This window comes from Asparagus officinalis, chromosome 4 (assembly GCF_001876935.1).
Source record: "Asparagus officinalis chromosome 4, Aspof.V1, whole genome shotgun sequence".
Taxonomy (NCBI): domain Eukaryota; kingdom Viridiplantae; phylum Streptophyta; class Magnoliopsida; order Asparagales; family Asparagaceae; genus Asparagus; species Asparagus officinalis.
The window spans coordinates 63,175,943-63,203,281 of NC_033797.1; the positions used below are offsets into that span (position 1 = coordinate 63,175,943).

Below are 27,339 nucleotides of genomic sequence, written 5' to 3' on the forward strand. Positions count from 1 at the left end.
ATCAGAACAATGGGTGGTAGCTCGGAGAAAATCGCTTGAGGGATTACTGATGGAAGCTCCTTTCGGTATACAGTGATACATTCTTATTGTATTCCATATATATATATCCACTAATTTGCATGCATGGGTAAGTTATATACAAACTAAAACGGAAATGGGTGACTATTTGGATATCACTTATTCAACAACGAACATTATAAAATTTGAAGGGAACAGTGTGTCATCTTAAAGAGAAGTCAAGTCCTTAACACCATCCGTATGAGTTCTCAAACTTTTCCGCTGCTGACGTGGAAAAAGCATCCGCTTGATTTTCTTTTCTGCCGCACTTTCAGACGTAGCCTGCAAAATTTAATAATAATAAATAACTCTACTTAGCACAGACATGGAAACTCGGATGAATTTGAGAATTGAAATTCATTTCAGCAAGTGAATGATGGCCATGGGTGGTGAATAAATGAAAATAGAGATTTTTCAGTCATAAAGTTTCATCTTAGCATGGAGTTTTACATTTCCTGTTGACCTACTGTTACAGATGTCCTTGGAAAACATAGCAAGATTGGATCAGAAGTTAAAGAATTTAGCAGTCAAAATAGCTACTCATATCTTGTTATATCACCAAAATTTTCAAAAGAGTTGGAATACAAAGGAAAATTAAGTAAAAGTGTCACTCCGAAATCCGAGATAGAGGAAGTTAATGCATACCCGAGCATTAAATGAAAAACGAAGAGTCTGCACTTCCATCCCGGAGGAAACTCTTACATCGAAGCCAAGACTGTCGACACCTATTAAATTTGCTCTCTGCAAAAGCAAAGACCAGATTTGTTAAACAAATATTTCCATAATTAAGAGCCACTCTGTTTAATGATCAGATGTATTAATATGAAAAATCAAATGCTTTTAAATTTTCTTGGAAACTTATCAAGAAAGCACAGAAACAGGCAACAAAAATACCAACTTTGCAGATCTTAGGTCTAAGAAACCAAAGAAGTTGGTTTCTAAGCTCCTCAAGTGTTTAAATCATGGTAAAAGTTTCGAATTAAAATTTTCATAGGCTCCAGTCTAAGTGTACATTTTGTGTCGTCACTAGATGAAAAACTCACATTCATTTGATTTTTGTTTTTTATTCACTTAAACAATACAAATAAATTTGAATGGAATGGGCCCATTTGAATGGCCTGTCTGGAATTGAATCAGAAGGATTGACTTCCAATTCCTTCAGAAGTAGCTATTCTCTGTGTATTGGAGCAGTAGAAATTAAATCCTTCTCTTTGAATTTAATGATGGACCATTCTCATTCGAATTTACTCAGTTCAAAGTTGATCAAATACTTAAATTACCTAGAAACCAAATAATGAATGAGTTTCAGTTTTCACAATAGCAAGTTATCAGTATCTATGTCCCAGTATATCTTAAACCCTAGAAATTTTTTGGTGCATGTTTCAAATTGTCCAGTCATGGTTAATGATTTGGATCCTAACTCTGCACTTTGTAAATATATCCTTATTCAAATATGCTAATTTCAACATGTCCATGTTGTTAACAGTTGATGCATAAGAAAACAGCTCAAATCATCCAAATATTGTTTTGCATCCAAGGAGACTGAGAGGCAACTGATTGACCAATTTTTCAATTTTGATGGGAATCCATGCGCGAATAGGTGGGTGTCTAAGAACAATTGAGGATGGACATTGGCAATGGCAATAGATTATTATAAGTGAGTTATCTTTCACAAATTATCTATGAAGGTATTGGAAATAGCCATTTATTAAAGGTCTTTAAATGATATCTACTAGAAACATAACCTGTACTCAAAATGACTCCAAGAGCTACTTCATAGTGAACACCACTATACAAAATGACTGGCTAAATGTCAATGATGTTGGAGCTTACTAGTTGGTACAACAAAATAAAACAGAAGGGAGAGAAATTGATGGAAATCTCATTTATGTTTGAATACTTAAAAAATATATTTTCCATTGAAATAGTTAAACAGTAATATATATAGCATAAATCAGCATTAAAACTTAAGAATACCACATGAAAATTTTACCTCAATTACTAGTCCTTTCCTTCTTCGGCAAAGAGCTTTAAGAGCCGTGCTGCATTGCATTCCCTCATTGAAACGTTTTATAATTGCTGAAGCAGATTGCGCAAGTAAATCAGGTTCAGCATCTTGAAAATCTTGTGAACTAATTGTGCTCTGCATCATTTAAAAGACTACATAAATTTAAATAAAGGAACCTTTTTATGTAGTAAAAAGTCAATGCAAAGGAACTTTATAACTTAAAAGGACAGGATTATCTTTTAACCATAAACTTCATGGGATTTTGATCCTCTCACCTACTAGAAATGTAGTGGAGGGAACATTGTGATACCCCAAGTTTAATCGCACATTGGAAGATGTGTAGAGAGTTGGAGGCTTTATAAGCTAAGTTGTGAGAGTCAAGTGTAACATTGACTAGTCAATTTTAGTAGACTTAAGCTAAATAATGTGTTACACTCAGTGGATCTCACGGTTTCCAGCTCACCAATCGGGATGTGACAAATGGTACCAGAGTAGTTAGCTATCAAGAAATGTACGCGACTAAGTGCTACATCGCATGAGCGCGGTGGGAGCCACACCTAGAGCTTATAGAAGTCACCTCTAGAGTCCTCGCCTGGTGATGATAGTGGAATAGAGCAATTATCATGCCATGATGAAGACGTCGTGTACTCAAAGGAGAGGTGATTGTGATACCCCAAGTTTAGTCCCGCACTAGGAAATGTGCAGAGAAGAGAATGAGAGGCTTTATAAGCTAAGTTGTGAGAGTTAACCGTAACATTGACTAGTCAATTTTGGCAGTGACTTGAGCCAAACAATCTGTTACACTTAGTGGTCTCACAGCTTCCAGCACCCTAATGGGTTCACGGGCCCGGGCCATGACAACCACTACATCATCACAATCATCGATTATATAGTGGAAACTATGATTAGTCTTTTGAGTGCAAATTAAGAATGAGTGCAGTGCAATTCATGGCGGTATGAGATTTAGAATGAAATTTAGAATGAACCATAACTACCCACTAGATAATCAATAGTTATGATAAAAAGTAATAGTCCCTCCACTACATATAAACAAAACATAACTAATTTGATTCACATTCATTAAGCAGATTCTGATTTCAGATGAAAATACACTTGCCTGAACACCATAGATTGAGAACAGGTCCACTGACATAATCTCCAATTTGGAGCAGTAGAAATTAAATCCTTCTCTTTGAATTTAATGATGGACCATTCTCATTCGAATTTACTCAGTTCAAAGTTGATCAAATACTTAAATTACCTAGAAACCAAATAATGAATGAGTTTCAGTTTTCACAATAGCAAGTTATCAGTATCTATGTCCCAGTATATCTTAAACCCTAGAAATTTTTTGGTGCATGTTTCAAATTGTCCAGTCATGGTTAATGATTTGGATCCTAACTCTGCACTTTGTAAATATATCCTTATTCAAATATGCTAATTTCAACATGTCCATGTTGTTAACAGTTGATGCATAAGAAAACAGCTCAAATCATCCAAATATTGTTTTGCATCCAAGGAGACTGAGAGGCAACTGATTGACCAATTTTTCAATTTTGATGGGAATCCATGCGCGAATAGGTGGGTGTCTAAGAACAATTGAGGATGGACATTGGCAATGGCAATAGATTATTATAAGTGAGTTATCTTTCACAAATTATCTATGAAGGTATTGGAAATAGCCATTTATTAAAGGTCTTTAAATGATATCTACTAGAAACATAACCTGTACTCAAAATGACTCCAAGAGCTACTTCATAGTGAACACCACTATACAAAATGACTGGCTAAATGTCAATGATGTTGGAGCTTACTAGTTGGTACAACAAAATAAAACAGAAGGGAGAGAAATTGATGGAAATCTCATTTATGTTTGAATACTTAAAAAATATATTTTCCATTGAAATAGTTAAACAGTAATATATATAGCATAAATCAGCATTAAAACTTAAGAATACCACATGAAAATTTTACCTCAATTACTAGTCCTTTCCTTCTTCGGCAAAGAGCTTTAAGAGCCGTGCTGCATTGCATTCCCTCATTGAAACGTTTTATAATTGCTGAAGCAGATTGCGCAAGTAAATCAGGTTCAGCATCTTGAAAATCTTGTGAACTAATTGTGCTCTGCATCATTTAAAAGACTACATAAATTTAAATAAAGGAACCTTTTTATGTAGTAAAAAGTCAATGCAAAGGAACTTTATAACTTAAAAGGACAGGATTATCTTTTAACCATAAACTTCATGGGATTTTGATCCTCTCACCTACTAGAAATGTAGTGGAGGGAACATTGTGATACCCCAAGTTTAATCGCACATTGGAAGATGTGTAGAGAGTTGGAGGCTTTATAAGCTAAGTTGTGAGAGTCAAGTGTAACATTGACTAGTCAATTTTAGTAGACTTAAGCTAAATAATGTGTTACACTCAGTGGATCTCACGGTTTCCAGCTCACCAATCGGGATGTGACAAATGGTACCAGAGTAGTTAGCTATCAAGAAATGTGCGCGGTGGGAGCCACACCTAGAGCTTATAGAAGTCACCTCTAGAGTCCTCGCCTGGTGATGATAGTGGAATAGAGCAATTATCATGCCATGATGAAGACGTCGTGTACTCAAAGGAGAGGTGATTGTGATACCCCAAGTTTAGTCCCGCACTAGGAAATGTGCAGAGAAGAGGCGACTAAGTGCTACATCGCATGAGCGCGGTGGGAGCCACACCTAGAGCTTATAGAAGTCACCTCTAGAGTCCTCGCCTGGTGATGATAGTGGAATAGAGCAATTATCATGCCATGATGAAGACGTCGTGTACTCAAAGGAGAGGTGATTGTGATACCCCAAGTTTAGTCCCGCACTAGGAAATGTGCAGAGAAGAGAATGAGAGGCTTTATAAGCTAAGTTGTGAGAGTTAACCGTAACATTGACTAGTCAATTTTGGCAGTGACTTGAGCCAAACAATCTGTTACACTTAGTGGTCTCACAGCTTCCAGCACCCTAATGGGTTCACGGGCCCGGGCCATGACAACCACTACATCATCACAATCATCGATTATATAGTGGAAACTATGATTAGTCTTTTGAGTGCAAATTAAGAATGAGTGCAGTGCAATTCATGGCGGTATGAGATTTAGAATGAAATTTAGAATGAACCATAACTACCCACTAGATAATCAATAGTTATGATAAAAAGTAATAGTCCCTCCACTACATATAAACAAAACATAACTAATTTGATTCACATTCATTAAGCAGATTCTGATTTCAGATGAAAATACACTTGCCTGAACACCATAGATTGAGAACAGGTCCACTGACATAATCTCCAATTTGTAGAGAGTTGAACTAGCATAACCTCTATTACCAAATCTCAATATTTTTCCATCTACACATTATAAGCATATAAAGTTATTCGAGTCTTAAAACAGAAAGATAATTAGTAGGAGATAAAAGAAAGGAGACTTAAAAACATTTAGTCACCAATTAAGTCAAAAGTTCCAGCAACCTGTTCCTCTTCTTTCTCAGATTCATCTGCATTTTCAGTAAGACAGTGAAGCTTAGCATAAATCATTATGAGAATAGAAGCATAAATAGATTTAAGGGTAAATTACGCTAAACCTCATCTCAGCATTTTGTAATACACCCAATAACTTTCAAAATCTCACTAAACCCCCACTAACTTTAGCATAAAACCCCCAATATCTTTTGGTAAATTACACTAAAAGCCCAATCACTTTCAAAATGCATTTTATGTTGTTTTTTGGTTCTAATTGGTGGGAGTTATTTGCAAAATGCAAAAACTTATTGGGAGTTTCTGCAAAACACAAAAATTATTGGGGGTTTTTGTGCGATTTCGAAAGTTATTGGGGGCTTGATGCAAACACGGAAGTTCTTGGAGGTTTAGTGTAATCTACCATAAGAAAACATCAATATAGCAACTGACAAGAATTACCTCTCCAATCAGATGAATAGCCATCATCATCCTCATGTTGAAATAACCTTCGAAGATAAGATTCTTCATCTACAAATGCAGGTCTTAGGCATCCTAAAATAGAAATTCCATTTGACGGGAATTCCATCTTTTCCCTATAGTCCGTACCCACTGACTGCATAATGGAGGAAAATAGATAAGTATCATCAGAGGCCTAAAAAACTGGAGTCAAAAGTTTTCTTTAAAAACTCTGTCATCAGTAGAAGCATGATACAATTGGCTCTAATTGAACTTAGTTCATGAATTGAGAGGGATCTATCCTATACTTTCATATTTGTCTACAATGCGTAAGATCAAAGGTCAATTAGTTCTAAATAGGTCAATATCATGGCCATAAATTATGTAAATAGTCTCCGCAAACGGGCAAACAAATTTGTACTTCCGTTGACACCCTAAAAAGTCTACAACCAATAACTAGGGGGTAAGTAAAGTGGAGACTAGAATACACAAGGAAACTAGAAATATTTAATAATAATAATAAAAGTTGTTTGTTGCCACAGCCAAATCCTTGAAATCAAGATCGTAAAGTTTCTTTACTGAAGATATTTGGTATTTGACTCAAGTAACTCAAAATGCTATTCTAGCTGGAAAATGCATTGTTACAAACATGGTATATTAAATATGTCACCAATCAACTTGTCCTGTATTATGTAACCCAATCACACATATATATTAAATATACTGCTTCCAAAAGATGAATGCTTTTTAGAACTTTCATTTTCACAAATTTGATAATAATGAAAAAAAGTAATATCTAGCACAATGTAAACCTATGAATATATGTAAAAATTATATGAAAATCCTCCCCCAACATAAGCAGGTACGTAAATAAGCTGAGAATACTTACCTTGGTCAAGCACTTTGAGAAGTACATAGGATGAACATAGCGCATAGTTTCTGGCATTCCCCATTTGATGAGAGTATCAGTTACCTCTGTGTTAACAATCTGTTGTGGTTACAGATTGCACAGGTCGCAGTTTAGTTGCAGCAATTAATGCAGAAAAATGAAGAAAATATGAAGGGGAAAAAAATCACTAACCTCATCATATTCATTCTCAAACCAGATATCAACACTAGGGTCACTGCTCAAATTATCACTATAATTGCTCCTTGTCATTCTGTTCTCTCCACCAAGAGAATTATCCTTCCCAATAAGAACTGCCTGCAAGTGAATTCAATGAGTTAACAATAGCCATGAAATATAATGTAAACAGAGAAGTTAGGATTACATTCTAACCACAGGACTACTTGCGTAGCGATCTTGTAAGATGTTTTCATCATCAAAAATTTCAAAAAACACATCTGAAAAATTAAAATACCAGTGATCAGGTGAATGACAGAAAATGTGTCGTATAGAGCACATTATGAACTCGTACCTCCGAAATCATCAATGACATACTGATACTCTGCCCATGAGACATGTTCATGAGGTTCGCAGTGTACACTTCCAGGAAATACAAGCAATGCCTTGCTATTGGCCTACATATCAGGTAGAAGCATTCAATCATAGGGACAAAACCATAATGCACATTAGTGGTGAATAGGATATATTGCAGATGAAAAAATGGATAAAACATCAAGATGAAGTACGCCAATCAAGAAGCTAACAGAATCAATCTTATGAAAATGGCTGGGCACAATACGAGGTACATATCCACGTCAGCATAAACACCAAGTACCAGACACGTAAATTAAAAGATATCATCAGTATTCAAGATATTAAATTAAAAGGTTAATGGCACATAGACCCCCTGCATTTCCTTTAGTTTCATTTTTGCAGATAGACCCACTGGGTTAAACTTTTTTTTTTCTCTCTCTCTTTTACCCTCAGATGGATTCGCTAATTTCACCATGGGGCAATATCTGCCAAAGTTTTACCAAGGGAAAAAGAGTTAAAAAAAAGAGAAAAAAAAAGTTAAAAAAAGAGAAAAAAATTAATCTAAAGGGTCTATCTGCAACAATGAAACTACAGAGGTAATAAGTTGAAAACAAAGATTCCACGGGATTTTTTATGTGCGATTAACCCTAAATTAAATCTTCTAGCACATCAATATGTCAAATACCTCAACAGTAGTCCTGGCAATCTCAGCATCTGTGAGCAGCATATCCATGTTCCTTTCGTGCCCTTTCAGATCTTCAAGAGGATGGTACCCATGATGCCCCATAAAGTTAGACGAGTCAGATGTTGATCCCGAATAATCATCAGCAGCGACCTGAACATTGGATAGAGGAATATCCTGTCCTGTGGGCGACCAGTGAGATCGCATAGCCCCAAAAAAGAGATTCCTACATCGAAAGCTAAAACAAACAAACGGATTCTTGAGTGTGTTAATAAAAGGTGTGAGAAAGAGAGGTTACTTGCATCAAAAGTAAAATTAAAGAACATATGAGTTACTTTAATGTGTGAATAGAATATGCATGTGTGTGTGAGAGAGAAAGGAGCAATTTATTGATGAAATTAATTGGTGCTCTCATCTTGACTTCATATCGGCCAATATTTCAGATATTAGCCAATACACTGGACTGAAATACTATTGAAAAATGCCGAGATATGGAATCATGGATCATATTACATATTGCTCGGCATTTGGGTTTTGATTTATAAATTACTTTTGTGTTTAAGTTTAACTCAAACCTGAAATTCATTAATCATCGCATTTTAACCCAAGTAAGTACCCAATAGCCAGCAATCATATTGTTCCATACCCCAATTCTATCTCTTCTTCCCTATTCTCTTCCTTGTGCTCACTGCCGACAACAATCAAAATTGATACTGGTGACGAAACAAGATCAGGCTGATAAGAAGAAAGCAGCCCTAACTGAAAAAGATAAAGAAGTAACAAATCAAAGAAACACAAACCACAACCAAAACCAACTATTACAAAGAAGATTCATGCCCGCCTCGTTTACATATTACGGTTGTTCCACTGTAGATTGTGATATTAGCTTAGGATTTCAGCTGCTTTTTTGTGAAGTCTAATTTCAGAATTCTTGGACAAACCTACTTGGATTACTTAGTTCTACAACATGATGAATTAAATAACTAATAGCTGATGCCCGCATGGTACTTTGCTTTGGGATTACTTGCAAATTGAATGGATAGCCTCAAGTTCATTTATGCAACTCCAAGTATTATCAAGTTAAATGAGCTAATTGAATTAATTAGAACGTCAAGTTTACATTCCCAGTATGTTGTCCGATATCTGCTATCCCATATGAAATACCCAAATAATCTAATATCTGATAGTTAAACTTGACTTCTACAGGGAAATGTAGGACTTTAGAGTCCGCTGGATTCTAGAAGAAGCCTTTATCATATTCCTTTCCATTCCGGATTTGGATCCTCTCCAATTAGAAGTTAATTGGAGAGGTCCAATTACCCTAATCATTACCGTTTATTCCAATTTTAAGGGATGATTAAAAACTACTATTGTGAAAAATACTATTCATGATTGTGGAAATCCTACTTGGCATCATATTCTCCATTGAAATTGGTGTGGACGTTAAGGATAAGGGTAAACGGACCCTCTCCAATTATCACCTAATTGTAGAGGATCAGAAGCCATTCCTATACAACATTCACTACCTCCCTGAGGTACTAGCTATGTTTAATTCTTCTGTTTATTGGAATCATTATATACCATACTTGCAGAGAGAGATAATAATTGCTTGGTGTAGTAACCTACTCTCCAAGTTGAACATCAATTATTTCTAAATGGAATTAGCTACAGGGTATATTTCACAAAACCCCCTTAACTGTTTTATTACATACACAGCCCCCTTAATTTTAAGGGGTTTATCAAAGAAGGCCCTGAACTTGTTCTATCACACTAAACCCATTGAAGATTGTTCACTTTACCTCCTAAATTAGCACCCTCAAATCTAACTTGTCGTGTTTCAGGCACATGACGAAAAAAAGGCAAAACTAACAATCATACGTAAAAAATAATGGAAATAATAAAAAAATATTGGAAGTAATAGAAGATATCTCTAACTTCAACTGCACTTCATTATGATATTATCTTTTATTCTTTCTTCATGTACCCATTCATTCATCAGAATATTCTCAAGTTAGATACGCTTTGTTTGTATTTCTTTTTTTTTAATACTGCGGTTTTGAATTTGTGCAACATTTTGGCACACAAAGACCAATGATTATATGTTTTATAATTTTTTAAAAGACATTTGTTCCGTTATACCAATGTTTATGGTCAAACAGTAAATTAGGACTTAAATAGTCCGTAATTTAATCATCCTTCTCCGATAATATGAGAAACATCAACATCAGCATCGCGAACCATGATTGACTCAGAGCAATGATAAGTGAAAACTGTCATTTGGTACTTCTTGGACATCATTGTCAACATAACCAACCTTACCTTTCATACATAATAGCTGCCCGACTAGTTTTCAGTCTTTCTAAAACTTCCCATAACATTCTTACCTGCAACTTATCTCTCCTTCAGTCTCATGGAACAATATGATATCAACGTCAATGACAAATAACACAAACGATTAGAGGAGGGTAAGAAAGTTAGTATCAGGAAAGGGCATCAATTTCATTGCCATCCATTTGCAGAATTTGGCGACCCTGCCATTGAGTCTATTAAATTTAGTATTCTACTGTTATGAGGATTGATCAAATGCCAATCAACAAAAAAAGAAAAAATAGAATATTCGTTTGCTGAGAGAAAGGAGCACACCTTATACTAGAGTTGTCGGAACTTATTCTTCGACTATAGCAGGGAGGTCGAATCCCCCCATTAATCCCAGCCGGGATTGAACAACAAAACCCCTCTTTATCGCAAAATTGGCTCCGCGAAGAGGCTGCCAACATAATTCCAGAATTACAAAAGAAGATCATCAACACAAATTTTTAACCACCATGGCTCAAAGAGAAAAACTAGAACAAAGACCATGATGACCCACATCAGATCTCAATCTCATCACATTCTGTTCGAATCCCATTTGAAGATATATCCCTAAAAAAAATTTTACCTATCTTAGAAATACAGAAATGGACAACACGATCAAAATGCTAAAAATTAAATCAAAGAGGTAAACATTTTTCTTTCCACTAATCAACCCTTACAATAAGTGATTCAGAATTTTAACAAAATATCCGAAATGGGTTTTCAATATTTTTCAAATAGGCATATCTTGATACAACAAAATCACTCCTTCAAAAAAAAATCATAAATTTTTTTTAATTTTAGTGGGGAAAGGTGGTGGATTACTAGTTTTCCATAGGGGGGAGAGAGAGAGAGAGAGAGAGAGAGAGAGAGAGAGAGAGGGAAATAAGCTCACCAGAAAACGAGGCCGATCACCATGAGCTAAGATTAATTAAAGAGAAAGGAAAAATAACCTCTCCCCTCTCTGTACTTGGCTTTGGTGGTTTTGCGCCGACAAATTTGGGGTCGTTTTGCGCAGAGGAGAACAGAACGAGAGGCAGCGACCCGAGAGCAATTTCGGCACCTGGGCCCTCTTGGGCTGTTACTGATACATTTTATTACAGTTTACGCCTCGAAGCGACTTAAAATCAGTAGTCAGTGCTCCCTCCTTTTTCCATTCGTTATATGTTCTCTTTTGAGGGCGAAGGAGTAATTATGGAGAATATTCGATGCCCTTTGGCAAAATATATCTGGAAAACTGACGGGCACCCTGTCAAGATGAGAGCATTCTGCTGGTAGCTTTGGGGGGGGGGGGAAAATCAAATCTGTTTCAATAAATTGCTTCAGAAGCGGCAGCTGCAAGTCTTTAGGTCTGTTTGATTGTTTTTTTTTTGGGGGTGAAAACCTGCCAAAATCTGATGGGTTTTCACCCCCTTTCCATCTCAAAATAAAGAAAACAAACAGCCCCTTAGTATGTGCCCACTATGCAAGTGCGAAGAGGAACGAAATAACATAATTTTTAACAGTGCGACCTCCCGATCTTCACAAATATTTCAAGGGTAAATTTCTAATATCAGATTATGGTGTGATGTAATCTCAGGAACTGACGGAGGCAACGTAGATGGTTTGATGGATCTGCTGTAGTTCCCAACACAGGAGGACTCTGAGTGTGACATGGAGGCTTACGCTTTGATCCTTGGTTTCCACCAGTTCTTCTTTCAGCATTTTTTCTTGTTTTGTATCTTGTCTTGTTACGCCATGAGTAGCTTTCTTTGTAGGGGCTGTTTGGTTCGTAAAAAAAAAAGCCCTGAAACTCATTTTCCTCCCCTGACACCGTGTTCACCTCGGACATTTCATTTTCTTGTGTTTCTTTGTGCGGGTTTGGTTCACAGTGGGTACTAAAGTTTCCAGCGGCAGAAAACTCCTCCACCTCAGTCAAATCGCTCGTCACGATTTCCTCTAAAAACGAGCGGAAAACCTAGGAAAACCTTCCTCTTGTGTCCTTTTGTCAGATCTGTAATATTTTCGGGAAATTTATTGGTTGGCTAGGGTTACCGCCAAGTCCCGCCATTCCTTCCCTGTTCGCGCATCGGATCTACGAAAGCTGGGGATTTCGTCGGTTTTTTGCCGGATTTAGTCGAATTTTCGTCGGATTTTTTGTCGGATTTGGGGAAATCACTACCTTTCTGAGGGTATTTCGTCAGATTTTTGCTTGATTTGTTGAATTTCAGCAATTACAGGTATAATTTCGCCATGTTATTCGCTTTGTTTCTTTTTCACTGCCTTTCTAATTTTTGCATGATTTTTGCTTGATTTAGAATTATTTAAATGCTATGGTGTTTATCATGACAGCAATCCTAACTTTGGAAATATGAATTAAGCTATAGTGTGTATTAGAATTATTTGTAGTTATTGTCATTTCAAGTCCTGAAAGGCCTATGAAAAATATTTGGCAGTGGCTACCAATCTTACGTTTGTGAGATTAAAAATGTCTACATCTGCACATTTATGGTTCTTGAAAATATCTACATCGAGCCCTCGTGGCTGTTTTTTGTTACTATGTCAATTCGAGCTTGTTTAGCTCTATGTTGTTTGGTTTTTTGATGCTATTTATACTCGTCATCGAGCTCCTGTGGCTGTTTTTTATTACTATGTTGATTCGAGTTTGTTTAGCTCTATATTGTTGGGTTTTTAGTTGCTATTTGTGCTCGTCTTCGAGCTTCCGTGACTGTTTTTTGTTACTATGCTGATTCGAGCTTGTTTAGCTCTATGTTGTTGGATTTTTGGTTGTTATTTGTGCTCGTCGTCGAGCTCCCGTGGTTGTTTTTGTTACTATGCTGATTCGAGCTTGTTTAGCTCTATGTTTTTGGGTTTTTGGTTGCTATTTGTGCTCGTCGTCGAGCTCACATGGTTGTTTTATGTTACTATGCTGATTTGAGCTTGTTTAGCTCTATGTTGTTGGGTTTTTGGTTGCTATTTGTGTTAGATATAGATGCCCTGCAAGCAATAATTATATATTGTAAGATAACCTATATGAATATAACATCATTGTTCAAAATGATAGTATGCTATTTTGGTTAGTATTTATCTGGTATTTTTTTTAAATACAGATAAAATCCTTAGAATGATACTAGATTATCAGAATTTCGATAGTGATCGTAATGAAGAAGAGATCTGATTAGTCTCTAACGTATATTCTAAAATGTTCCTAGTCGATAAAATGTTGAGATAGGACATCATCACTTTGGTAAACACTAGTGTATACTTTATTTGTCCTTTAGAAGGACGATGATCCATCTCTTAGATCATTGATGCTGAGACATCAAGATACAGTATACAGGTGACTTATTAGTGAATGAGTTGACTGATCAACTCACCGAGAATGTCTAGTTAGTAATTATACTTCACTGTCAAATAGAAGTTCTCAAGTGATATAGTACATAGTAGTCTCTTGACCTGAGGCATGGTACAATATCTTACATGTCAGTATGGTGTACTTAGATTTTTACCTAACCACAGTTCTCATTGAGTTGTGCATAACGATTTTTGTTAAGTGCATCCCGAGACATAAGTAGATATTAAAATGTCAATATAGGATTCGTCTCTCCCAGTATATGGGGTTGATGTCATAAGATTGTTTGATATAACTATAGCCTAGAAATTATTGGACAAGGTAAATAAGATAAATTGAGTGTCAGTTTGATCTTAAAGGTTATGAGTTTAATATCAACAAATACTAATCGAGCTACTAAGGTTTGATAGTTTTTCATACCCTAGGCTCTATAGTTTGACATGGTTTGACGAAGAGACCGGACTATACGATATTATCACGGAGTGGTTCTGATAAAATTGTGTAAGCATTTTACAGACATTTATCATAACTTATACCCGGATGATCTTTATGTGTAGCTAGCACCTCTGTTGTACTTGTGGATATAATCCACTGCCGAGTCTTAAGTTGGGCCCTAGAATCACACAAAGCATGTAATTGAATCCTATGAAATACAATTTATAGAGTTAATGTGTATGATTGATACACATATATGATTTTTACCGTATACACATAAACGAATATATGTATCGATAAAATCAGAATTCTATGTGCTTAAGAAAAGAATTCTAGTATTTTTCCTATAAAATTAAATTTTAGTCAACTGGTTGATTTTTTGGTCAACAGTTGATTTTTGGTCAACTCATTGACTTTTTGGTCATATGATGACTTATCAGTTAATGATTGGAAAATTATGAAATACCGTATTTATAAAACATCGTATTAATATGGTATATTCATTTATAAAATACACACTTCATTATACCTTGATTAGTGAGTCATGAGATGAGTCATTAAGGTGTTATGGTTTGGGAACATAGTTTTAGCACATGGTTTTTGATTCTTTATGACTCTTTGCATGACTCATGAGATGAGTCATTGCATGACTCATGAAAGTAATCATTACATTTAGATGACTCATGGCATGACTCATGAGATGAGTCATGACATATCTCACTATATATATATGAGCTCTCTCTCCTATGGAGAAATTAATGAAAAATTGGCTAAGTGGTTTTTTCCATAAGAGAATAAAATAGAGTTCTACCTCTTACTAAACTCTAGTAATCTTTGAGTAAGATAAAGTAGTAGAACTTTAAAGTACCCCGGGGTGGATATCTTGCCTTGTGTCTCAAGAAGACTTTAATTTAATCAAGCTCACTTGAAGACTTGGAGATCCACTACAATGATGTTTATAACAACAAGGAGAACGAGCTAGAGGTTGTTCGATCTACCATTGAATCACACTACGAAAGTAAGCATTCGAAGCTCTTGGTTGCTCTCTTTATATATAGGGATCATGTTAGTTTTAATTAGGATGGTCCTAGTTTGTATTTCATGCTCTCTACATGCTTAGTATTATTATACATACAGTCTTTTGTTGTGTATTGCATGTAAATTAAGCATGGGATTTCCAACATGGTATCAGAGTCATGGTTCCATCTAATTAAATCTTAACATGCACATCTAACTTATGGAGGACTTTTTCCTTGCTTCTAATTATAAGTATAGATGAAACTAGTTAATTAATACAAGTTGTTTTGTAATTAGTTATACTAGTTGTTGATTCAAAAATGTTATTTTTGGTTCATAAGTTTTTAAGAGTAAAAACACTTGTATAAATTGCAAAACTCTTATTTACAACTAGTGTAGTTGTATGTTAGAAGCATGATAGTCCTATTTGAGTTAGGATAATCCCTATGTTATTTAGTTTTCCAATTTATTGTATAACTAGATAGATGCATATTTCTTAATGTTGATTAAGCTATATGCTTTATATCAACTTGTGTGGATGTTATGTTTATGGATGATAGTGGACAACGATTCTCTTAAATTTATTGTATTGATGTAATATAGCTAGAAATATAATATTATTTACGACATCTTTCCTCCCCGAGCATGGGCTACGCCTACGGGTTTAGGCACTTGCTCACCGATCATAGGCTATGCCTACGGGTATAGGCCATTGTTCGGGTGTGGGGGGGGTGGGGGGGGGGGGGGGGTATGGTTGTTTAGTTTAGTTATTTTATTTATAGTGTTTATTTTACATCCAATGCAATATTATTATCTATCTTACGAGATGGTTTTTTCCATTATAAATAAGGTTTGCACGTCCTATGTATATGTGATTGTAATAATATAGGAGTTACAAGGGAGCTAGCATTGCAACGGGTTGCAAATTGCTTACTAAAATGTAATTAGTGTAGTTATATTTTTATTCCTTTAGTTATCCACTACCATTCATATTGCTTTTACATATATTGATATGCTAGTTGTGCCCCAATTGTAGATGTCAATACAATTGAGTGCTATATTCTGTAAAGTTTATATCTCTATCTAACTAGAGAAATAGTTTTTTTATTATAAAACTTATTCTAAACTTTGTGAGACAATTGGGTGCTATATTCTGTAAAGTTTATATGTCTATCTCACTAGAGAAATAGTTTTTTATTATAAAACTTATTCTAAATTTTGTGAGACATAGAGTGGTGAGACCGACATTAACATAGCGTTAGTGTGAAAGATAAATAAACCTAAAGCAGTTAAAAGAAATGTATTTAGAACAAACTTTTAACTAGTGTCAAGGAAAGTAATTATGAGATATAGCTAATGAGGTGATGCCTAACTTAAGATTAGGGGTGATGCCCAATCTTTCACGCTATAGTCTTAAAGAGCGGTGATTACTTAATTAAGGTCCGATGAATATTCCCGGTGAATATCTCGGAACCCTCCCACCAATTTTGTACTTACCTGGCTAGTTTAATTATCGCAAGTATAAATATAGAGCATCTTTAAACTATATCAAGTTTGATTACAGTAAAAGATTTATAAAATCGTCCGTAGCCCTCTACCATTTTAGTTGAATACTACTAAGCTTATAAATACTTTATTTGTTGGCTATCGTCAAGGCAAAACTATTCTATGGCTAAGTAGTATTCATATGTATATAAGATATAATGATAGCTTAAATTGGTTATGCGACTTTGTTGGCTTTCGTCAAGAGTTTGCATAAGTTAAATTTAAGCTAGTCAAGAAATGATGGGTCTAAAATTGACTAGCATTTTATGTTTGTTGGCTATCGTCAAGATCATAAAACATTAGGGTAAAATCATATCAAGAATTACAAGAATGTAAAAAATAAAAATTATCTACCAATTATTGAGTATATGGATTTGTTGGTCATCGTCAAGGTTGATACATTCAATGATAATTGGATCTTGATCCCACTTGAAAACAAGGGGGTGTTTTCCGATTACCTCTTATAAAGGTTTTGAGGGACTCAAAAAATAGTAGGAGGCATAACTTAGATAAATATGTGTTGGCCCTTTGGTATTGATGATGATTTGTCAAATAATTTATAGCTAATCTATTTTCTAGTTTTTGTTGTTTGGTTTTTTCTCTTTACAGGTAATTCAACACACGGCAATCAAGAGTTAAAGATTCAAGTTTATGTATGTGCATTCACCTAGGTATAAGTTTAGTTTGCTTACATATATCGTATGATTATATTTAAGCTTAATATGTAAACACAACACAAATTTGACGTTTTCTATCATATAAATGTTTTTCATTAAACATTGTTACAATAGCTCTTATTTCATTTTTACATCTCTTTCATATTTCATAATATATATATAATGTATGCATGATATATATATACGATACAAGTCATATCTCAATTTTCATGTTCGCGAAAAACAAGTTTTATAAACACTTTTAAAAAACAGTGAGTTTTCTCAAACGAAAATTGCATTTTCAAAAATTCCTTTTCAAACATGTTTATTTTATCATTTAGAAACTTTTTCCAAAGTTTTACTATTTTTAGAATTAATTTGATACATTTAATGTATTTTCAAAATCAGCCTAAAACCTGTCAATTGACATGTATCAGTCGACCGCCAGCAGTTAACTTTTATATTTTGCCTTTTATTGGATGACGGTCAACCGTAACGATCGATCGTGGCTTATCCAGAGACTTTCGCGGTCGACCGCCAGCTTTTAAATTTTTTTCTCAGCTTTTTTGTGCTTCGCGGTCGACCGTCAGTTTCTCACGGTCAACCGTCGAACTCATAATTGCTTTCCAACGGTTATTTTTTGATTTAATTTTCTGGGGCTGTTTTGGTCTTTTCAAATTTGTTTTGGCTGATATTTTGAGTGGGTATAAATACCCCATTGCCTTCCTCTTTCAACCACCAAGGAGTTTGTTTTACAATAAGTTTTAACAAAAGATTAAGAGTTGTTTAAGAGCTGTTAAGCTGATTCTGTGAGTCTGTTTCAAAAGAAGTTTCCTACAACAAGAACAGGCTTTCAATTCCATCATCTACTGTTCTTCTTGTCTATTGAGAAGTTTTCCTAACTCATTTACATATAGCCTTTTATTTCATTCTCATATCTTAGTTATATTTATTGAGTTGTATATTTTCTATTCACTGATATCACACACATTGTATTGAGCTTATAATATTTCCATACTATATATTGCTGGTTGGTGGTGTGTGATTTAGTGAGAGTGAGCTTCATTGCGTTCTCATTTGTTATCGAGAACAAACTATTGTATTTAACCTTTATTATGAGTATCACTTGTAATACACTTGTACACCGAGAGAAGTGTGAGGCGTGAGACAGGGTCGAATCCAATAGGATTGGCGTTGGTTGACGAACCTAGGGAGAGGTTGCATCCGAGCACTTGAGGAGGAGGACACGGGCTAGGTTCCTACACTTAGTGTGTAAAGTGTGATTGCATAGTGTTTATTGTATGGAAGTTTTCGATAAACTTGTAAACCGAGTGTGTAGAAGTTCCGGCTTCCAAACCGGATTGTGATAGTGGAGATCTCCTCGAAGTGAGGAGCGGGGACGTAGGTCGTGGTGACCGAACCTCGTAATCATATCGTTTGTTTGTGTTTTGCTTAGCGTACATTTTATTTGTGCTTATTCATATCATTCTTGTTCACATCCATCTCATATAGTTCTTACAAGAACCATTTAATCAATATAATTTTAATTGACATTTAATCGGGATTAGATTAGTATAAGACCCTAATCACCCCCCATCTAGGGTCTAACAATTGGTATCAGAGCTTGGTGCTCTTTGATTTGAGGACTAATCACCTTGAGTTAAAGATCCAAGTTATCGTTTTTGTGCTAATCTAGTGCTGATTGCATTTTGCTTCTTGCATATAATCATTATGGATATGTATGATGCATCTAGTTTAGGTTATGCTATTAATATTGCTCCTCATTTGGATATTTTCCCCTATGCTCAATGGCGTGTTAGATTCAAACTTTTTGTTCAATCTAAACAATTCGATTTATGGGAAATTATTGACGATGCTTATATTATTCCCACTTCGGAAAAATCCAAGTGGAATAAAGATGATAAAAGAATGTTTAATATGAACAAGCTTTTGTTAGAATATTTGCTTAGTGCCTTTCACTCATCGTTTTCTAACAAATTTGCTCATTTTGATAGTGCTTACACCCTATGAAAATTTATTGAAGCACATCAAGGGGACTTGGAGGCTATTCAACAAGCGTTGGAAAATCCCGCTTTGAGTTCTAAAGAAGCCTCATCTTCATGTACACTACCACTAGGTGATAACCCTAGTGAGGTATGCGAGCTTGACAACGATGATATTATTACTTTTGATGAGCTTGCTCTTGAGTTTAAAAAATTACACAATTGCTATATTGATGTAAAGAGCAAGTATGTGAATATAAAATCCACTCATGAAACTCTAACCACTAAGTTTAATTTCATTGCAAATGAAAATATAATTCTTAAAGAATGCAATAAAAATTTGAGATTAGAAAATGCTAGTTTGCTTCATGAAAAATGTGATGCCATGTTAGAAGTAGATAAATTAAAATCTATGATGAATAATCATGTTTATCTTACTTCTAGTAGCAATGCTTGTATGCACAATGATGAGTTGAATCAAATGAGAAAACGTATATCAACCTTAGATTCAACACTAAACACTTGTATTGCTAATAATAAAAAGCTTATGGACTTATGTGCAAAATACAATATTAATTCTTCTAAGAAACCTATTCACTATGCACACATGTATGACAAAATTGACAAATGTTCTATTTGTGGCCTTAAAGGACATTTAGCTCAATTTTGTCATAATGCACAAAAAATTAACAAGCCCATTCATGATTATGCATCCCATCAAGCTTCTTCATCACATACACATGTACACACACATAGTGTAAATCATAAACATGCTCATGTGTACAAATGTAATTATTGTGGTCGTTTTGGTCATTTGGCCATGTTTTGTTTTGACTTAAAAGGAAATTCTCGCTTGCAAAATAATTACAAAGAAAAATCTATTTTTGTAAATGAACCACGTGCAAATTATTTTGGTCAACGCAAACCATTCAAACCCCTACATTGCACAAATTACAATCGTATGAGTCATGTTTACGAATTTTGTTTTGACCGTATCGGTGCACAAAATACGCCCAAGCGGGTTCATCACCCTAGGGCCTTGGATTTACATGATAGGGGTCATGTCCTAAATTTTAGTGGTACCAAAATAGTTTGGATACCAAAATGAGTTTTATTTTATAACTATTGTTTTGTTTTTTTATTATTTTATAGTTGTTTTTTGAATTTTGATGTTGATTTTGTTTTTATTAAGTTAAAATAAAATATTTTCTTGTACTACTAGCTAATATGTTTTTTTATATAATATCTCATAAAACAAATTTTTACTAAGGTCTAAAATGAAATTTTCACAAAAATCCAGATTTTACAATGATTTTACCTTTATTTTTCTCGTGGTCGACCGTCACGGTCGATCGTAAAAGTTTCTGAGATTGTCGCGGTCAACCGTCATGGTCGACTTCAAGAGTTTTTCCCTGTTTCCTGTTTAATTCCTTATCGGGTTTCGGTTTTTTTTAATATCATTTCTAAACCCGATTTCTCTGTCACCGTAGATTTCATTGTTGAGCTGGTCCAAACCATTCCCTCTTCATCTCAATAGATCCAATCCTCTTCTTTTTCCTCATTTTGAATTTTTTTCCCAAATTCCCTATTCTTCCCCACGGTCGCTCGTCGCCTTCTCGTCGTTCGACCGCGGCTCGTTCCTTCATCGATTCCTCCTGAATTTGTTGGGTAATCCTCTTCTCCAATCTTGTTCTTGTTTCTGTTCTAGGAGTTCATTATCTAGGGTTTCTATTATTCATTATCTAGGGTTTTCAATTTCTGTCTAATTTTTATCTGCCAAACCCTAGTTGATCCTATATGATACAATGCCTCCTAGGAAGAGATCTAAGCCAGATATTGGTTCCTCATCATCATCAATTGCCTCTAACTATGAGGATTTTCTACTGTTCAAACCCCTAGTTAAGAAATATAGGGAACTTTATAAGTTGAAAATCCTGCCTAGTAGGTATATCAAATATGAGGAATTAGCTATCTATAACATTCATGAGATTTTATCTGCTGGTCGTTTGGATAAACTGTTAGATGTGGAACGTAAGGTTCCTTATTACCCATTTCTCGTTTATCTGTTTTATGCAAACCTATCTGTTATATCTTTAGCTGATGATCTCCAAACCATCAATACTTCTGTCAAGAATATTCAGATGTCTTTTTTTGCTGAGGAGCTTGCAGGAATCCTTAAGATCCCGTCAAGTGACGTTGAGCTTATGTTTATTGATCACACCGATCAGGATGTGAACGATGCTATGTTTAAGCCCGGTTGCACCTACCCTATGAACAACAAATCACTTAATCCCACTGCCAAAATCATTGCTCGTATTGTTGCTCAGAATCTTATTCCTAAGACCGGTAGCTTTGACCATTTTTCTCCTGACAAAGTCAATGTTGTATATGCTATTTTTACCAAGATAAAAGTGAATTGGGCAAATGTTTTTCTTAAAAATATGGCATGTAAGCATTATAAGTTTCTACCCTTTGGTTGCTTCATCACTCTCATTCTACAACACTTCGGTGTTGCTCTATCTCATGAACCCAAAGTGGATCCTAGTAAGGAATACTTTGATCGGGTCTCTCTCTCCCGAATGCAAATTTCAGACTCCTTATCTGATCCTACCAATCCATCATCTTCCCGTTCTCGGTCTAGAGCTTCCACCATCTCTATTTCTGATGTTTGTGCCCGACTGGATCGTCTTGAGACTCAGGTCTCAAGTATTCAGAAGGATGTTAGGACTCTTCTCAGCTATCAGCGTCAGTCTCTTGGGATTCCGGATCCCTCTTCCAGCTCTGACTCTGGTTCAGAAGAGGGCTCTGAACAAGGATCTGCTTCTGGTTATGGATCTGGCCCTGGCTCTGCATCTGATGATGGTGGTGATTGATTCCTGATGATATTGGGTTTATGTTTTTGTTGAACTAAAATTGGATACTTATATTTTATTTTGGAGTTATAATAACTTTATGGTTTGTGTTTGAAAACTATGTGTTTTGTGGAATTATTTCTGGTTATTGTGGTTATGACTATCGTTTTATGGTTTTTCTTTAGATCCTCTGCACCATGTAATGTAAAAACAGGCTGTTAAGAATGTTTGTTATGCAAAAAAAAATTTGGTTCTTATATTTATGTTTTTAGTAGCTTGATATGGATGTTTATGTATGTTTATGATGATTATGGATGTTTATGATGCTTATGAATGTTTGTGGATGGTTATGGATGTATAGCTCCCATATATATTCCTCTTGTTCGTTATTTATGCAAATTGACAGGGGGAGTATTGATTATTCAATCTGTGCATGAATGCAGGGGGAGCGTTGCTCCTATTTTATTTTTTTCTTTCCATTTTTGATGTTGTCAAAGGGGGAGAATTATTGGTTTAATTTATTGGTTTATTCATGTTGATGGAAAGATATGTGATGTTGTTTAATTTATGTAGTCGTATGTAGTTTATTCACATGTAACTACATAATCTATTTGATTTATTCATATGGATTTCACATCATTAAATAAATTATTTGCCATCATCAAAAAGGAGGAGATTGTTGGCCATTTGGTTTTGATGATGATTTGTCAAACAATTTATAGCTAATCTATTTTCTAGTTTTTGTTGTTTGGTTTTTTCTCTTTACAAGTAATTCAACACACAGCAATCAAGAGTTAAAGATTCAAGTTCATGTGTGTGCATTCACCTAGGTATAAGTTTCGTTTGCTTACATATATCGTATGATTATATTTAAGCTCAATATGTAAACACAACACAAATTTGACGTTTTCTATCATATAAATGTTTTTTCATTAAACATTGTTACAATAGCTCTTATTTCATGTTTACAGCTCTTTAATATTTCATAATATATATAATGTATGCATAATATATATATATACGAGCATACAAGTCATATCTCAATTTTCATGTTTGCGAAAAACAGGTTTTATGAACACTTTTCAAAAACAGTGAGTTTTCTCAAACGAAAATTGCATTTCCAAAAATTCCTTTTCAAACATGTTTATTTTATCATTTAGAAACTTTCCCCAAAGTTTTACTATTTTTGGAATTAATTTGATATTTTTAACGTATTTTCAAAATCAACCCAAAACCTGTCAATTGACATGTATCAGTTTGCGGTCGACCGCCACAATCAACCGCCAGTAGTTAATCTTCTCAGTCTACCTTTTATTGGATCACGATCGACCATAATGGTCGATCGTGGCTCATCCAGAGACTTTCACGATCGACCGCCACGGTCGGCCGCCAGCTTTTAAATTTCACTCTCAGCCTTTTTGTGCTTCGCGGTCGATCGCCATTTTCTCACGGTCGATCGCCGAACTCATAATTGCTTTCCAATGGCTATTTTTTGATTTGATTTTCTGGGGCTATTTTGGTCTTTTCAAGTTTATTTTGGCTGGAAAAAACAGCTTTTATGAACACTTTTAAAAAACAGTGAGTTTTCTCAATCGAAAATTGCATTTTCAAAAATTTCTTTTCAAACATGTTTATTTTATCATTTAGAAACTTTCCTCAAAGTTTTACTATTTTTGGAATTAATTTGATATTTTTAACGTATTTTCGAAATCAGCCCAAAAACTGTCAATTGACATGTATCAGTTTGCGGTCGACCGTCACGGTCGACCGTCAGCAGTTAACTTTCATATTTTGCCTTTTATTGGATGGCGGTCGACCGTAACGATCGACCGTGGCTCATCCAGAGACTTTTGTGTTCCAAACCTTTGTACTGTATTTTGTGCTTCGCGGTCGACCGCCAATGTCTCACGGTCGACCACCGAACTCATAATTGCTTTCCAACGGCTATTTTCTGATTTGATATTCTGGGGCTATTTTGGTCTTTTTAAGTTTGTTTTGGCTGATATTTTGAGTGGGTATAAATACCCCATTGCCTTCCTCTTTCAACCACTAAGAAGTTTGTTTTACAATAAGTTTTAACAAAAGATTAAGAGTTGTTTAAGAGCTGTTAAGCTGATTCTGTGAGTCTGTTTCAAAAGAAGTTTCCTACAACAAGAAGAAACTTTCAATTCCATCATCTACTGTTCTTCTTGTCTATTGAGAAGTTTTCCTAACTCATTTTACATATAGTTTTTTATTTCATTTTCATATCTTAGCTATATTTATTGAGTTGTATATTTTCTATTCACTGATATCACACACACTGTATTGAGCTTATAATATTTCCATACTATATATTGCTGGGTGGCGGTGTGTGATTTAGTGAGAGTGAGCTTCATTGCGTTCTCATTTGTTATCGAGAACAAACCATTGTATTTAACCTTTATTGTGAGTATCACTTGTAATACACTTGTACACCAAGAGAAGTGTGAGGCGTGAGACGGGGTCGAATCCAATAGGATTGGCGTTGGTTGACGAACCTAGGGAGAGGTTACATCCGAGCACTTGAGGAGGAGGACACGGGCTAGGTTCCTACACTTAGTGTGTAAAGTGTGATTGCATAGTGTTTATTGTATGGAAGTTTTCGGTAAACTTGTAAACCGAGTGTGTAGAAGTTCCGGCTTCCAAACCGGATTGTGATAGTGGAGATTTCCTCGAGGTGAGGAGCGGGGACGTAGGTCGTGGTGACCGAACCTCATAAACATATCGTTTGTTTGTGTTTTGCTTAGCGTACATTTTATTTGTGCTTATTCATATCGTTCTTGTTCATATCCATCTCATATAGTTCTTGCAAGAACCAGTTAATCAATATAATTTTAATTGGCATTTAATCGGGATTAGATTATCATAAGACCCTAATCACCCCCCTCTAGGGTCTAATAAAATGAACCAAATCTATTTTATGTATCGAACATCTGCTAAAATATTTCTCTCTCTCTTTCAGGCCATTATGTCTAGCTTAAAACTCATATTGGAACAAATCAAGTTAACCGGTCCTAATTACAAAGACTGATTGAGGAATGTTAAAATTACCCTAACTTATGGCAAAGTAGCATATATCCTCATAACGCCGGAACCCGTTTTAGGCCCATGTAGGCTATCTAAAAATCACAATGAATAGCTGACCCCTATCAAGCTCCGACAAGGGAAGTCACAGTCAGACGACTTTCTAATCACTGCATCCGCAACTCCGCAATCGCCACAAACACGACCTCATTTCTGAGATGATTGATCTTGATGGCTGCGACAACAACACGACTAATATTATATTAGCAATTATTGGAAATGCTGATGAGCAGTGTAATGATTTTAGAAATGAAAGGTTGGACTTAGTTGGTGAGTTGCTTGGTAGAGAGCTGTGGGCAAATATCCATCTAAAGACACTATGGATGTTGATTCCCGTCAAGTTCCTACAACGAAAGCTACAATCAAATAGCTTTCGCGCCGATAATCGAAAGTCGGTGAGTTGCTTGGTAGAGAGCTGTGGGCAAATATTCATCTTCAAAAAACACTATGGATGTTGATTCCCGTCAAGCTCTCACAATGAAAGCTACAATCAAATAGCTTTCGGGTCGACAATCGAAAGCGGCAAATAGAGGACTTTTCACATAAGATCGAGAAGAGTTACAATTCAATGACACTTCCGACGACTGATGAAAACTCTATTCAGCAGTCTTCACAATCTACGGTGAAAGTTACAATCTGATGACTTTCATACCCTACAACAGCTAAAGCCAGGATTACTAAACAACGGTCCTCGCAACGCTTCACAGAAGAAGTTACAAGTCAAAAAGCTCCTTCTGAAACGCGGATGTCATCCCCGCGTTACAACTTGGGAAGTGCAGGCGACCCCCGCGTTTCCAAGCCACCCCCGCGTCTCTAAGATACAAGCCAAACGTGAGTGACCCTCGCGTTCGTAGGGGTCCAACCAACACCGACCCCCGCGTTTCCAAGCAGGCATCAAGCCAAAACGCGAGCGATCCTCACGTTCAATGATATTCAGCTAACACCCAACCTCGCGTCTCAATTCTAAGAGGCGAAGTTGGGTTCTGAACGCCAGATTGGGCGTTTGACTCGTTCAAACATGAGTCGAACGGTTTCAGAACCGTTTATCCCACGTTCTGAGGGATTTTCGCCCACGTAGGAGCGGATATAGGGGTCAGTTATAACCTCCTATCCCCCTATAAAAACTCAACAAACTCAACTGAGTTAAATGTTCGATTTTCTTGGCTCAGATCGACCACAGGAGGCTGGCGGTTGGAGATTTTCAGTTCAAAAAAAATAGAAGAGTGAGCAAAGATCGGATTTGGAAGATCTCAACCACTCAGGTTTTGGCGATTCAACAGCAGCAACGAAATCCTTGGAGATAGGATTTTTGAATCAAGCTCAGAAGATCAAATCTGAGAGGATTCTTCAATAACAGAATAACGGCTTGATCATTAACCGAATTTTCGGTTCTAACAACTCTATTCACAGAGTTCTAACTCGTTCAGAGTTCTTAAACTCATTCAGAGTTAAACATCAAACTTTCCACAGAAGTTCATTATTCCCAAGAGATAAGAGACGGTCGGATCGTCAACGGAGAGCAAATTCGATGCGAGCACAAAAGATGGCGACTCTGCTGGGGACTAGCTTTTCCGACGAGGAAGTGGTGGCGTAGTCTGATGTTCACCTCATGGGGACGACTGTAGAAACTCTTGTCGTAGAGTTTGATCAAGCTAAGTACGAGGAAGCCTTATCCTCAGGATCGCTTAGCCCCAAGGCTAAGCACGATGTCCGCGAGACCTCCAAGAAGGTCAATTCTGTTGTCGAAGTGCCGAAGAAAGCCCTCTCCTTCGGCCAAGAACTCAAACTGGCTCTGCTGGCGGAAGATCCCACATCCGCGTCAGCAAGACGTTCTTCGGGCCACAAACGGCCTCTGGAGGAAACGAGTTCCATAAGCGTCAACGACGCTGCTGCTAAGGCTTTGAAACAAGCCAAGAAGAACGCCGCTCGCCGAC

General features: G+C 35.9%; 1 protein-coding gene across 1 annotated transcript; it reads right to left on the bottom strand.

Annotated features, from left to right (window-relative positions):
• LOC109837584 (uncharacterized protein At3g49140) lies at window positions 69–11,557 on the bottom strand. The gene is made up of 13 exons (XM_020405896.1): window positions 11,358–11,557; window positions 10,753–10,879; window positions 8,113–8,347; window positions 7,426–7,528; window positions 7,287–7,351; window positions 7,089–7,211; window positions 6,897–6,995; window positions 6,011–6,164; window positions 5,539–5,589; window positions 5,343–5,443; window positions 4,040–4,189; window positions 703–798; window positions 69–339 (listed from the first exon to the last, which is right to left on the bottom strand). The coding sequence occupies exons 1-13, from the start codon at window positions 11,377–11,379 to the stop codon at window positions 226–228; spliced, it is 1,440 nt and encodes a 479-aa protein (XP_020261485.1). The 5' UTR covers window positions 11,380–11,557; the 3' UTR covers window positions 69–225.